Source organism: Eubalaena glacialis, chromosome 2 (assembly GCF_028564815.1).
Source record: "Eubalaena glacialis isolate mEubGla1 chromosome 2, mEubGla1.1.hap2.+ XY, whole genome shotgun sequence".
NCBI classification, from domain to species: Eukaryota; Metazoa; Chordata; class Mammalia; order Artiodactyla; family Balaenidae; genus Eubalaena; species Eubalaena glacialis.
This window is the reverse complement of record NC_083717.1, coordinates 38,032,412-38,045,563: the sequence shown is the minus strand read 5'-3', so window position 1 is coordinate 38,045,563 and position 13,152 is coordinate 38,032,412. Positions and strand designations below refer to the sequence as shown.

General features: G+C 39.4%; 1 protein-coding gene across 1 annotated transcript in view; it reads right to left on the bottom strand.

The window, feature by feature from the left end:
- The window catches only part of BLM (BLM RecQ like helicase), an 88,998-nt gene that overhangs the window by 28,811 nt on the left and 47,035 nt on the right, over nt 1–13,152 (bottom strand). The window contains exons 13-14 of the mRNA XM_061181761.1: nt 3,037–3,143; nt 1,114–1,274 (exon numbers count right to left, since the gene is read on the bottom strand). Coding sequence (XP_061037744.1) covers nt 1,114–1,274; nt 3,037–3,143 — 268 coding nt within the window. The remainder of the gene's footprint in view (nt 1–1,113; nt 1,275–3,036; nt 3,144–13,152) is intronic.

The window sequence follows — 13,152 nt, the reverse complement described above, 5'->3', positions numbered from 1 at the left end:
AATGAAGAGTAGCTCCTGCTTGCTGCAACTAGAGAAAGCCCGCACGCAGCAACAAAGACCCAATGCAGCCAAAAAAAAAAAAAAAAAAAAAAAGTGGATACAACCCAAATGTCTACCAACTGATGAATGGATAACAAACTGTGGTACTTCCATACAATGGAATATTATCCAGCCACAAAAAGGAGTGACGTCCTGATACATGCTACAATATGGATAAATCTTGAAAACATGCTAAGTAAGAGAAATCAGTCACAGAAGAACACATATTGTATGATTCCATTTATATGAAATGTCCAGAATAGGAAACTACAGAGACAGATTAGTAGTAGTTAATAGATTAGTGGTTGCCAAGGACTGGGTGTTAGGGGAGTGAGGAGTGACTGCTAGTAGATATGGGGTTTCTTTCTGGGATGATGAAATGTTCTGGAATCAGACAGTGGTGACGGTTGCACGACCTTGTGAATGTACTAAACTCCACTGACTTGTAAACTTTGGAAGGGGGAATTGTATGGTATGTGAATTACATCTCAATAAAAAGTTTTTTTGATTTAAGAAAGAAAAAGCGGTTTCCCTGGTGGTGCAGTGCTTAAGAATCCACCTGCCAATGCAGGGGACATGGGTTCAAGCCCTGGTCCAGGAAGATCCCACATGCCGCGGAGCAACTAAGCCCGTGCACCACAACTACTGAGCCTGCACTCTACAGCCCGCGAGCCACGACTACTGAGCCTGTGCGCCACAACTACTGAGCCCACGTGCCACAACTACTGAAGCCTGTGCGCCTAGAACCCATGCTCCACAACAAGAGAAGCCACCGCAGCGAGAAGCCCGAGCACCGCAATGAAGAGTAGCCTCTGCTCACCACAACTAAAGAAAGCCTGCATGCAGCAATGAAGACCCAATGCAGCCAAAAACAAACAAACAAATAAATAAAATAAATTTAAAAAAAAAAGAAAGAAAAAGCAACTTTAGATGTCTCAAAAAACATCAGTTTTTAAATGTGCCTTATTTTGATGTTTACTACCTTTAAGGTGAAAACAATTTTCATCCTACATGTACGAGGTGGCTTATATACTATAAAATATTGTTTCCTTTGTTTATTTTTTAAAATGTTACCTGGCAGCCATCCTGATTAATCCACTTGTGCTGTACTTCATCTCTGGCAGAGTCACTGAGGCCAGCATGATACGCCAGAGCAGCGAGACCATCTTTCTGTAATGTGTCAGCCACTGTGTCACATTCTCGCCTGGAGAGGCAGTAAATTATCCCTGAGTCATCTGCCAAGAAACCAAAACAGTATTGTCAAATGAGGACTTTTAACATGAAGAACACAACCTACATTATGTTCTCAGAAATATCTGAATTGTAAACAGAGGTATAGTTTTGTCCATAGTTTTCTTACAGCAGAGGAAAACCACATAGGTAGAATAAGTCAAGCAACGGATCACGTGCACTGGAAATGACAAGATTTAACCTTTAATCCTGTCCCTCCAAATAACTCCTTAGGTAGACCTGGAGGAAGCCTGGGCCCTGTTTCACACTTGCTATAAAATGGAAAGGCACTCTTACACAAACTTTGTAGAAAGTATATGGCAATACCTATCAAGAGCCTTAGAAATGCTCCTACCTTTTGATTCAGTTTCTTTCTAGGAAACAAATCTAGGAAATAAAGTGATCCAAGGACTTATTATATAAGAAGTTTTGTTTATAATTTTTAAAATTAGAAAAATCTTAAGGGCCAGCATTAGGACAATAATTAAGAAAGGAATTTATAAACTAAAACATATTGCGGGGGATTCCCTGGTGGCGCAGTGGTTAAGAATCTGCCTGCCAATGCAGGGGACACGGGTTCGAGCCCTGGTCTGGGAAGATCCCACATGCCGCGGAGCAACTAAGCCCGTGAGCCACAACTACTGAGCCTGCGCGTCTGGAGCCTGTGCTCCGCAACGGGAGAGGCTGCAACAGTGAGAGGCCCGCGCACCGCGATGAAGAGTGGCCCCCGCTCGCCGCAACTGGAGAAAGCCCTCGCACAGAAACGAAGACCCAACACAGCCAAAAATAAATAAATAAATTTATTAAAAAAAAAAAAAAGCAAAGCCCAAGAGGATTAAAAAAAAAAAATACTGTTTAAAACATATTGCAACTATTAAGTGTTTTCTAAGTTTTTAAAACGACATGAGAAAATGTTCAAAATATAAAACAGGGTAAGGGTAGAAACACTGTATATACAGTATGCTAATGGAAAGAAAAATGCATACAAAAATTATTGGAAGGAAATAAACCAAAATGGTAACAGTGACTTGTCCTATGGTAAGGCTTGTCTTTTGATTCTTTTTTTTTTGTTGCTTTCTAAATTCTCTTCACTATATTTATTGCTGTTTGTATGTATGTTATTTTTAAAATCAAAAAATAGAAGGTATTAAAGAAAAAGTCATCTCTCTGTGGCAGAGCCAAAGATACAGATACACACACAAGCTATTATTTATATTAGGTGCCTGGGAGGGGGGGACTGGAAAAGGAAATTACTGACTTTTTCTTGGTCTATCTCTGCATTGTTTGATTTATTCAAACAAATACGTATACTAATTAAAGAAAATGAAATAGAGATGTTTAACAAAAAAATTCTCCACGGAAAAAGTTGAAAAGAGGTTACATGGAAAACTACCATGAATTTCAGAATCTCGTTTTAGTTAATATAACTCAAAGGCAGACACACTTGGGAGAAGGCACTAAAACAGAGCTGTGTAATTCATTAACTGATAGAAGCCAGAGGAAAGACAGTGAAACCATGAATTACAATACAGGTGTGTAGGAGGGAGTATTTAATATACTTTTTGTTAGGGTTTATTGTTAACAAACCAAATGAGATTTTATAATTTCCAGAATTGAGAGAGTTGCAATATTCTGCTCTATGAATTGCAAGTTAGTGCTATCATAATGAGAAAAGAAATGTTTAATATGCAATTTTATATATTCAATTGTGGTACTAAAAAGACATTTATTATTTCTAGACATGATTTATCACATGGCTGTACTCACGTGGGTGATGCTTTCTGATCCATTCTAAGCAATCAAATGCCACCTTTTTTGGTTTTTTGGGTAACACGTAGTATTTTAGATTATGTCTGTTGAAGCTCATGCTAAACCTAAAAGAAGTCGCAAACATAAAATTTTGTTATTATGAGAAAATATAGTTTTAGCCATCTTCAAAAATTAAATGCTGATTTTCCACAATGCAAACCTAATTATCAAGTTGTCTTAAATTGAATATAGCTACTGGCAGCTTACATGATAAAACACAGATAGAAGTTAGGTAAGGATTAAGAATGGTGATAAGGAGGGAATGTCTACGGGACTAGTTAACAAAGAATCAGAAGGAATGCAGAAGAGAAAAACCTGCAGAAAAGACAGGAGCCCAGTCTCCAAGATGAGGTGGATTAAAAGCAGAGATGGCTAAAACGTTATTTAAAAGATTAAGAAAATCATAGAGAAAACATACATAACTTTAGGCCACCAACGCCCCCAAATTTTGACTGTGTACAGAAGAGCGAGGAGCTGGTTGCAGGGCTGCAGGAGCTCTAGCCTACAGACCCTGATCACTGTACTTCGGCTATGCGCCCAAGGGGAGCGTGGCTGACTCTGAGACAGATGTGCTCCTCTTTCTCTGGCCTTTTGCTCTTGGTCCTGCACTTCCTCCCACTTCCTTAGTGAGCTCTTCCTCTCCATTATGTCCTTTCTTGTGCTTCAGTCTCTTCTGTGAACTCTTCCCTTTTATCTCTGCATATGTTCCAGGACCCCCAATCCTAAAACCAACAAAAGCTTCTCTTGACCCTATGTACATTCCACTGCAGCTGGCATCCCTCCTCGTTCTTTCCCTCCAAAGGCAAGTTTCTAAGAAGACTCATGCCCCCAACCAACCAACCATACATCCAATTTCAACTCTCATCATTTCCATTCTGGCTTTTGCCATTACCATTCTACCAAAATTGTTTTAGCAAAGCTTTTATTTTATTTACTTATTTTGTGGCCGCACCATGCGGCACGCGGGATCCTAGTTCCCCGACCAGGGATGGAATCTGCACCCCTTGCGGTGGAAGCGCACAGACTTAATCACTGGACCACCAGGGAAATCCTATCAAAGCTTTTAAAAACTGAAGGATAAGGGAATTGTTACAGGGCCCTTGGCCCTGACGACACCCTCCAGCTGTGCCAGGTTCCAACATTGCCACGGGAAGGAGAGAGAACACTATCTAATGAGTTAAAGTTAGAGCACAAAGACATCTCAGTGCCTGGGTGGACGGAAGGAAACAAAGAGACCATGAACAGCAATAACCTGTGGTAAGGAGGTTGCCTCTAGACAGGGGGTGGGGATCAGAGGGAGGAAAGATGGGGAATAAAACCACTGCCTTTCTGTCTTTGTATCTAAGTCCAAGCTAGATGGGTCCAGGTTTTGTTGCCATTGATAAGATAAACATTTAGTTTTAGGACTAAAGAACGCAACACTTCACATGTGGAGGGCAGTAGTCGTGTTCCTGAAGGGGCTGCAATGCAGATAAGAAGGCCATGCAGTAGGCAGTGGTAATCTTTCAACTGCATTTGGTGCGTGCACTGGTCTGTAAGTTAGTTAGTTAGCTAGTTACTTATTTATTTATTTATTTATGGCTGCATTGGGTCTTTGTTGCTGTGCGTGGGCTTTCTCTAGTTGCGGCGAGCGGGGGTTACTCTTTGTTGCAGTACACGGGCTTCTCATTGAGGTGGCTTCTCTTGTTGCAGAGCACGGGCTCTAGGCATGTGGGCTTCAGTAGCTGTGGCACGGGGGCTCAGTAGTTGTGGCTCGCGGGCTCTAGAGTGCAGGCTCAGTAGTTGTGGCTCGCGGGCTTAGTTGCTCCGTGGCATGTGGGATCTTCCCAGACCAGGGCTCGAACCCGTGTCCCCTGCACCGGCAGGCGGATTCTTAACCACTGCGCCACCAGGGAAGCCCCACGCACGCTGGTCTTTTGTCAGACCTCATTCTCTTACCTCTCCACGTTGTTGGCTATCCTTACCGAAAACTCTATTAGTGCTCACACCCGTGGGGTTTCTCCCCCTTACCTCTCTTGATTTCTTCCTCTCCTTCTCTCCTTTCCTTGCTTACTCCTTAAATGAGAATCACCCCCCAAAATGCTTGGCTCTTCTTTCTTCTTCCCCTATATTATCTTCTTCAGGGACCTCACCCTCACTGCTTTAAACAGCACCAAATATCATTCCTGCGAGTCCCAACTTTCACCCCCAGCTTAGACCTCTTTTCAGAGTTCTAAACCACAGTCCAACTTCTTTCAGGTCAGTGGTCTAAAGTCGGGGTGTGCATACCCCTAGGGTTCACAAAGACTTTCCAAAGGTACATGAGCAAAGACAATTTTAAAGGAATCAATTTCCAGATCCTCTGTTTTCACACTTATGAATTTCCCCCTAAAAGATGGATCTGAGAATGCCTGTAGTCAGGACTCCCTGCTCGTTACTCCTGCCCCGTTTTTTTCCTTTTACAATTGTCTCTCACTTTTGGAAAACAAACAAATTTTACTTTTCACCCATTCTCAACTTTACCACTGTGCATTGTTTTGGACATAAAAACCTCCAGTACACCAAACAAAACAAATTGAAATATAGTATGGGTGTAGATGAAACTTTCTCTAATCCAAATACCAGAAACTCTTGGTAGGGCTTCATGTCTCTAAGTGTTTTACATTATTTCTGTTAAGGGTAAAGTATAACATCAGGAATAAAGTATTTTGGCCTTTATTGGGGTGTTCTGATTTCAGATATACTGAGAGTAAGGTGGTGGGAGAGAAGATGATTCTCACTTTATGAAGTTGCTTCTTTCATTCCTATTGTCATAGAACGCATTACTCTGAGAGTCTTGTGAGACTACTGTTAAACAGTACTTTGAAACCATCCCTCTTAAGATATCATTTAGGGCTTCCCTGGTGGTGCAGTGGTTAAGAATCTGCCTGCCAATGTAGGGGACACGGGTTCGAGTCCTAGTCCGGGAAGATCCCACGTGCCACGGAGCAACTAAGCCCACGCACCACAACTACTGAGCCTGTACTCTAGAGCCTGCGAGCCACAACTACTGAGCCCACATGCCACAACTACTGAAGCCCGCATGCCTAGAGCCCGTGCTCCGCAACAAGAGAAGCCACCGCAGTGAGAACCCCGTGCACCGCAACAAAGAGTAGCCCCTGCTCGCTGCAACTACAGAAAGCCCGCGCGCAGCAACGAAGACCCAATGCAGCCAAAAGTAAATAAATAAAATAAATAAATAAAATAAATGTTTAAAAAGTGCTGAAAAATATCCATTAAAAAAAAAGATATCATTTATATGTACAAAACACTCAGAGATCTTTTAGTGCTTGAAATGGCAGAAGAATGTGTAGCAGATTGTGGCAAAAAAGATGGTAGATAAAGGACTTGATATGGCCATAGACTCTTTTGATTGTTCTGTTAATCATTTACAATCACTGCCACAGCAAAGGAAACTGCAGTCCTGATAAAATTAAGGCATAAAAAGAATTGCCCAGGAATACAAATGATGTAGATATTCTTGAAACTTATTTGATATGATTTGGGCTTAAGTTGGGAATGGTGCATGAGTTTCCCTACCAATAGGAATGCTGAAATGATTATACACAAGAATGGCTTTACTACTCTTCCCTACATTTTACACTACACTTTAATCTCAGAACCATGTTTTATACATTAAAAAAAAAAAAGCTTTGGGTTAAAAAAAGAGAGACAACAGCAAGTGCTGGTGGAATCAGAACCCACTATACAACTGGTGGGAATGTAAAATGGTGCAGCCACTTTGGGAAACAGTCTGGCAGTTCTTCAAAAGGTTAAAAATAGTTACCATACGACCCAACAATTCCACTCCTGGGTATATACCCAAGAGAAATGAAAATACAGGTACACACAGAACCTTTTGTTTGTGAATGTTCATATGCAGTTCAAACCCATGTTGCTCAAGGGTCCACTGTATTCACACAATTTGTTATAATGAGAAAGTTAACAGTCTCTTAGAGTTCATTACATATAACATATCTTACTTGGCCCGTTGGAAAATGGGATGTTTGGAATTAACAGATATTCTAGTTAGAGTTCACATCAATTGATGAATGGATAAATAAAATGTGGAATGCCTATTCAATGGAAGATTATTCACCCATAAAAAGGAATGAAGTTCTGATATGTGTTACAACACGGATGACCCTTGAACACAGGTTAAGTGAAAGAAGATGGGCACAAATGAGGAGAGAATGGGGAGTGACTGCTGAGTACTAGGTTTCTTTTTGGGGTGATGAAAATGTTCTAAACTTAGATTCGGGGGATGGTTGCACAACTCTGAAAATACAAACAAACGCACTAAATTCTAACCTTTAAATGGGTGAATTTTGTGGTGTGTCAATTAAATCTCAATATTTTCTTTTCTAAAAAAGCTTTGGATTCCAAAATATCTTCACGAAGGGAGTACTGATGTTGCCATTAAAATGGTAAATATTTTTAGGTCCAGGGTGTCAAACTCATGTCATTTTAAGTGATGTGTCAGGAAATGGAATCAATTTGCGCTCAGCTCTTGTTGCTCTTGGAACTGAGGCACTGTCATGAGGATACGCACTAAGTAGTTTATGTGAACTGAAAAACAAAGTTAGAATTTTTTTTTATAGGTAAGAAAATAAGTTTGGCCAATTGGTTTGGCAATGACAACTGGCTTTGCCAGTTAGGTTATATGGTAGTCATGTGCCATTGTTCGAATAGTTTTGACAAAACTATTATTTAAAAGCATATCAGGGACCTCCCTGGTGGTCTAGTGGTTAAGAATCCGCCTTCCAATGCAGGGGACGCGGGTTCGATCCCTGGTTGGGGAACTAAGATCCCACATGCTGCCAGGCAACTAAACCCATGCGCTACAACTACTGAGCATGCGGGTCACAACTAGAGAGCCCTGTGCCACAACTACAGAGCCCACATGCCCTGGAGCCTGTGCGCCACAACTACTGAGCCCATGTGTCACAACTAGAGAGAAGCCCGCACCCTGCAACGATGAGCCCGCTCACTGCAGTGGAGGATCCAGCGTGCCTCAACGAAGATCCTAGTAACAGAAACTAAGAACCAACGCAGCCAAAAATTAAAGAAATAAATATTAAAAAAAAAAAAAAGCTGAGGACTAGGAAAGCATATTAGGAGTCCCTCCACACAGCAGACAGATAAGCTCTTTGAGGGACTGGTATAAAGAAAATTATTAAAAAAGAAGAAAAGCATATCACCTGATTAAAAATATATGTCAAAAATATACTAGGAAAGGTGTACTGAAACTAATAGTATTTTGATTTCCCCAACTCCTTCAAATATACTGGACACAAGATTCACCTGAGTGAAAGAGTAACACAAATACTTAATAGTCATTAGAAAAGTTTTGGTAAAGCATTTTTTTAGGGTATATTTCCCAGAAAAAGTAAAGTGAGTAACTAATGATCTGACTTATTTTGTCAGTCAGATGGTTTTCAATTCTTCGTTTTTCACAAAATTTGCAGGACTCAATTGAGATGTCAGCTGATAGATCATTAAAAATAATTTTTGATGACAGATCATCATATAATTTTGGCATTTACATCAGAAGGAATTCAAATAATTGAGAGTTAATACTGTAATAAAATGTTTTCCATTCCTATCTACATGTTTATGTGAGCAACATTTCTCAATGCTATAAAATATACCTATAAAAATAAGAAATATGAACAGACTTGATTCATCCATAGATATATGTACTAATTGGGAAAAAGTCCTATCTCATTAAGTTACACATTCCCCATCAAAATTGATATTTAAGAATTATTTTCAAAAATATTTAAGCTATTCTGATCAGTCAGGTACTACTAATGATTACATATAATTCAATTAGGACAAAAATTTTGGTATAGGAAATTTAAAAATAATTTATATACATATTTTTCTTGCAGGTAAATATGACAGAGTAAGCAACAGGCTTCATGCATAAAAATAGGATAAAATTAGGATAAAATTCTGTAGGGAAACTGAAAGAGAAATATGAGTTTGAAAAGAAAAGGGGAAATTAAAAAACCTGTTAAAGAGTTAAAATTTTTATTATGTCTTCTATAAGTGGGAGAAAGTAGGTACAGAATTGCTATATTATGTTTATAGTCTACTGGATACATTTAAAAGAGATAAGTAACAATTTTGTTTAAAAATGTTATTTACAACAGACCACTGTTCTTTTTATTTAAACTCATCCTGAGGAATTCCCTGGTGGTCCAATGGTTAGGACTCCGTGCTTTCACTGCCGAGGGACTGAGTTCAATCCCTGGTTGGGGAACTCCCTCAAAAAACCAAAACAAAACAACAAAAAACAAAAAAAGTCATGTTGAAAAATTTTAGGTGTTAGGTTAAAAAATGTACAAGTGGTACAATTTTCCAAAATTCTTTTAAGTCTCGTTGATTCAACTCTGCTTTCTCTCTGGATTCTGTCCCCTCCTTCCTCTTCTGGTGTTGCCAATCTCTCTCCTAGATGGCTACAACTGGGATCCTAAAGGGCCACCCTGCCTCTAATCTCTTGTTCCTCCACTCCATCTTCTGTTCCACTGCCAGGGTTATCATTCAACCTTAGAGTTCAGATCAAGCCACTCCCCAGGTCAAAATGCCTACATAAGGAAGTCCAAACACTTTACCATCATGATATGCAAGACCCTCCAGATCTGGCCTCAAGCCACCTTTCTAGGGTCATCCCTTTATATTTCTCTTCTTATCCAATGGATTATCCACCATTCCTTGGGCCTGACCTGTAATTTCATGCCAGAAACTTCAGCCCTGAATTCTCACTCTTCACCTGTTAAAATGCCATTCACCTTCCACTTCATACCCACTAGGATGAGTATAATCAAAAAGATACAGTAATAAGTGTTGGTGTGGATGTGGAGAAATTGCAACCCTCATATACTACAGAAGGTGAAATGGTGCAGCTGCTTTGGAAAATAATCAGGCAGCTCTTTAAAAGATTAAATGTAGAGATACCATATGACCCAACAATTCTACTCCTAGGTATATGCCTAAGAGAAATAAAAACATACATCCACATGACAATTTGTATACAAATGCTCACAGAAGCATTATTAATAACAGCCAAAGAATGGAAGCAACTCAAATATCCATTACATGATGAATGGATAAATAAAACATAGAATATACATACAATAAAAAAAGGATGAAATACCAATATGTGTTACAACATGGATGGCCCTTGAAAATGTTATGCTAAGTGAAAGAGGCCAATCACAAAAGGCCACATAATATATGATTCTATTTACATGAAATGCCCAGAATAGGCAAAAATCTATGGACACAGAAAGTAATTAGTGATTGCCTAGGGTTGGGGCGATAGGGAATAGTGGGAATTGACTGCTAATGGGTATGGAGTTTCTTTTAAGTGAGACGAAAATGTTCTAAAATTAGGTAGTGGTGGGGTTGCACAGCCCTGTGAATAAACGAAAAATAAAGCAAAACATCAACCCATAGAACTGCATACTTTAAATAGGTGAATTTTAAGGTATGTAATTTGTATCTCAGTACAGCCATTTAAAACTTTAAAAAGACCATTGTTCCTACAAAGTCCACTTCCTTTATAAAACCCTACCTGACCCCTCCTCGTAACAGTTAGTTGTTACTTTGGGTTACAGTCAATCTTGCCTTCCAGCAGTCCATTTACATCTCTAATCACCACTTACTTCATTCTGCATTTGGTACAGTATTTAAAGGGTTCTGAAAGCAGACTGTTTGGGTTTAAGTCCTCACTCCAATACTTGCTAGGTGTATGACTTTGTTTAAGCTGTTTAATTTCTCTGTGTTTCAGTTTCCTCATCCATAAAGTGAGGGAAATAGGAGTACTGACCTCATAAGACTTTTGTGTGGATAAATGAGTCAATACACATAAAATGTCAAGAACAGTGCCTGGCACATTGTATAGGCTAGATATGTAAGTGTTAGCTATTATTGTTGTATTATAGTATTATTGTTGTATTTACTGTCTAAATGTCTATCTCTTTTCTCTTTCTCAGTTCGTATTTTAAGGCCCTAAGGAAAAGGAATAAAGTCAATCCATTTTATTTACTTCCATCCTCATATTTCCCAAAGATGAAGAATATTATCACAGACTGGCAGTAGGAGAGAAGCATGGGGGCCATGGCTTCAACCCTAGGGACACATGCCTTCACCAGGGCCATGACATGGCAGCAGTTGGGAAATTTAATCCAAACAAGAGGCCTATGGGCAGAAAAGAAGATCAGGAAAAAAATGTAACAGAAAGTGTTTGTTAAAATCTTTTACTTCCACTCAGGGATTTAAATTCTCCCAAATATAGAAGTACCAAATATATTGAGTCAACAGACCTGCCCAAATTTTCATATTTTACCCACATTTACCAAAGTTCCTCCATATGTTTCATTTATTCATTCTTACTGAGTGCCAAATATGCACAGGGCACCACATGCTAGACTCAGGAAATGTACAATCTATTACTTTTCCAAGCAGACCTCCCCCGCACATTACTAGGAAAAGATATTAAACCTGTATGTGCAATGTTTACTCAAACAAAAATGACAAATTCTACACTTTCAAAACGTTATTCAAAAGGTGAATTGAATTTATATCACTTCTTTTAACTATGGGCATTTGGCAATTAATATTGCTGATCTAAAAGAATAGTAGATTGCATCTGGCATAAACTGATGGAAAAAAGCTAAAAACACTGCCTATTTAAAAAAAAGCTTTTATAGATCAATGGAGTACCTGTAGAAGCAAATGTCTAGCACGTGGGTTCTTCACTAGAACCTGAAGACACCTTAAATATAATGTTGTAATGTAAATCAATTATGGAAGAAAATATCTTTTTCCCCCAAATTTTATACAAACACTCCTCTGCAAGTAAGATTAAATTAAAATTTTTGCATTCTGGGGTTTCCCTGGTGGCGCAGTGGTTAAGAATCCGCCTGCCAATGCAGGGGACACAGGTTTGAGCCCTGGTCCAGGAAGATCCCACATGCCACGGAGCAACTAAGCCCATGTGCCACAACTACTGAGCCTGCACTCTAGAGCCCGCAAGCCACAACCACTGAACCCACGTGCCACAGCTACTGAAGCCTGTGCACCTAGAGCCTGTGCTCCGCAACAAGAGAAGCCACCACAATGAGAAGCCCATGCACTGCAACAAAGAGTGGCCTCCACTCGCCACAACTAGAGAAAGCCCGCACACAGCAACGAAGACCCGACACAGCCAAAAAAAAAAAAAAAAAAAAAAATTTGCATTCCAATTTTTTTGATTACACGCACAAAATTCTGAGGACTCTAAAATCCTTGGGCTTAAGAATGTCAGTTTAATCTGCAAAGGTCTCTGAAGCTATCTTAATCTCAAACCCCCTCATGTCCCCTCATATGGCACTTAGAGTTCTTCTCATTACCCACTGAGATGCTGTTATTGTTCTTCTTACTGGTTATAATATTTACAGAGCCAGCTTATTCTCTTCGTTTCCAAATGAACAAAGCTTTAAAAATTCACCCCAATACATTAGTCATTATTCCTTCAGACCTTAAAACACCCACTAATTCCATTCCTCAAAGCATTCCATTCCTTAAAACACCCACTAATAAATTAGAAGGAAAAAATATTTTAACCTTGGTAGACAAGAGCTGTTAAGTAAATATTCGCTGAGTAAATTAACCCGTCAGAGAATGTACCTGTCTCTACAAAGTCATACAGAGGCACAAAATAATTCAGTGCAACCTATATTGGGGACATTTTTTATAGTAGTTTTTGCTATTGAATAATTATGGATTTGGTGGCAATAAGAAGCACTTTGCTGTTCAGATGAAAACAAAGTTAAAAAAGCTGTATACATAGTTTCTGGACTGTTTTCAACATCCTGGATATAGCTGGGACGTCAGAGGAAAATGACAAAGCAGGTTCATCTGTTCATTTCATCACGTATACTCTAGGATATACGGGAGCCAAAACTGGATAAATAAAAGCTAGTTTATTACTGGGACTATCCTAGGATTTAACAGGTATGGCATGCACTTTATCCCTATTTCCAAAACAGGTACTGGGATAGAGTT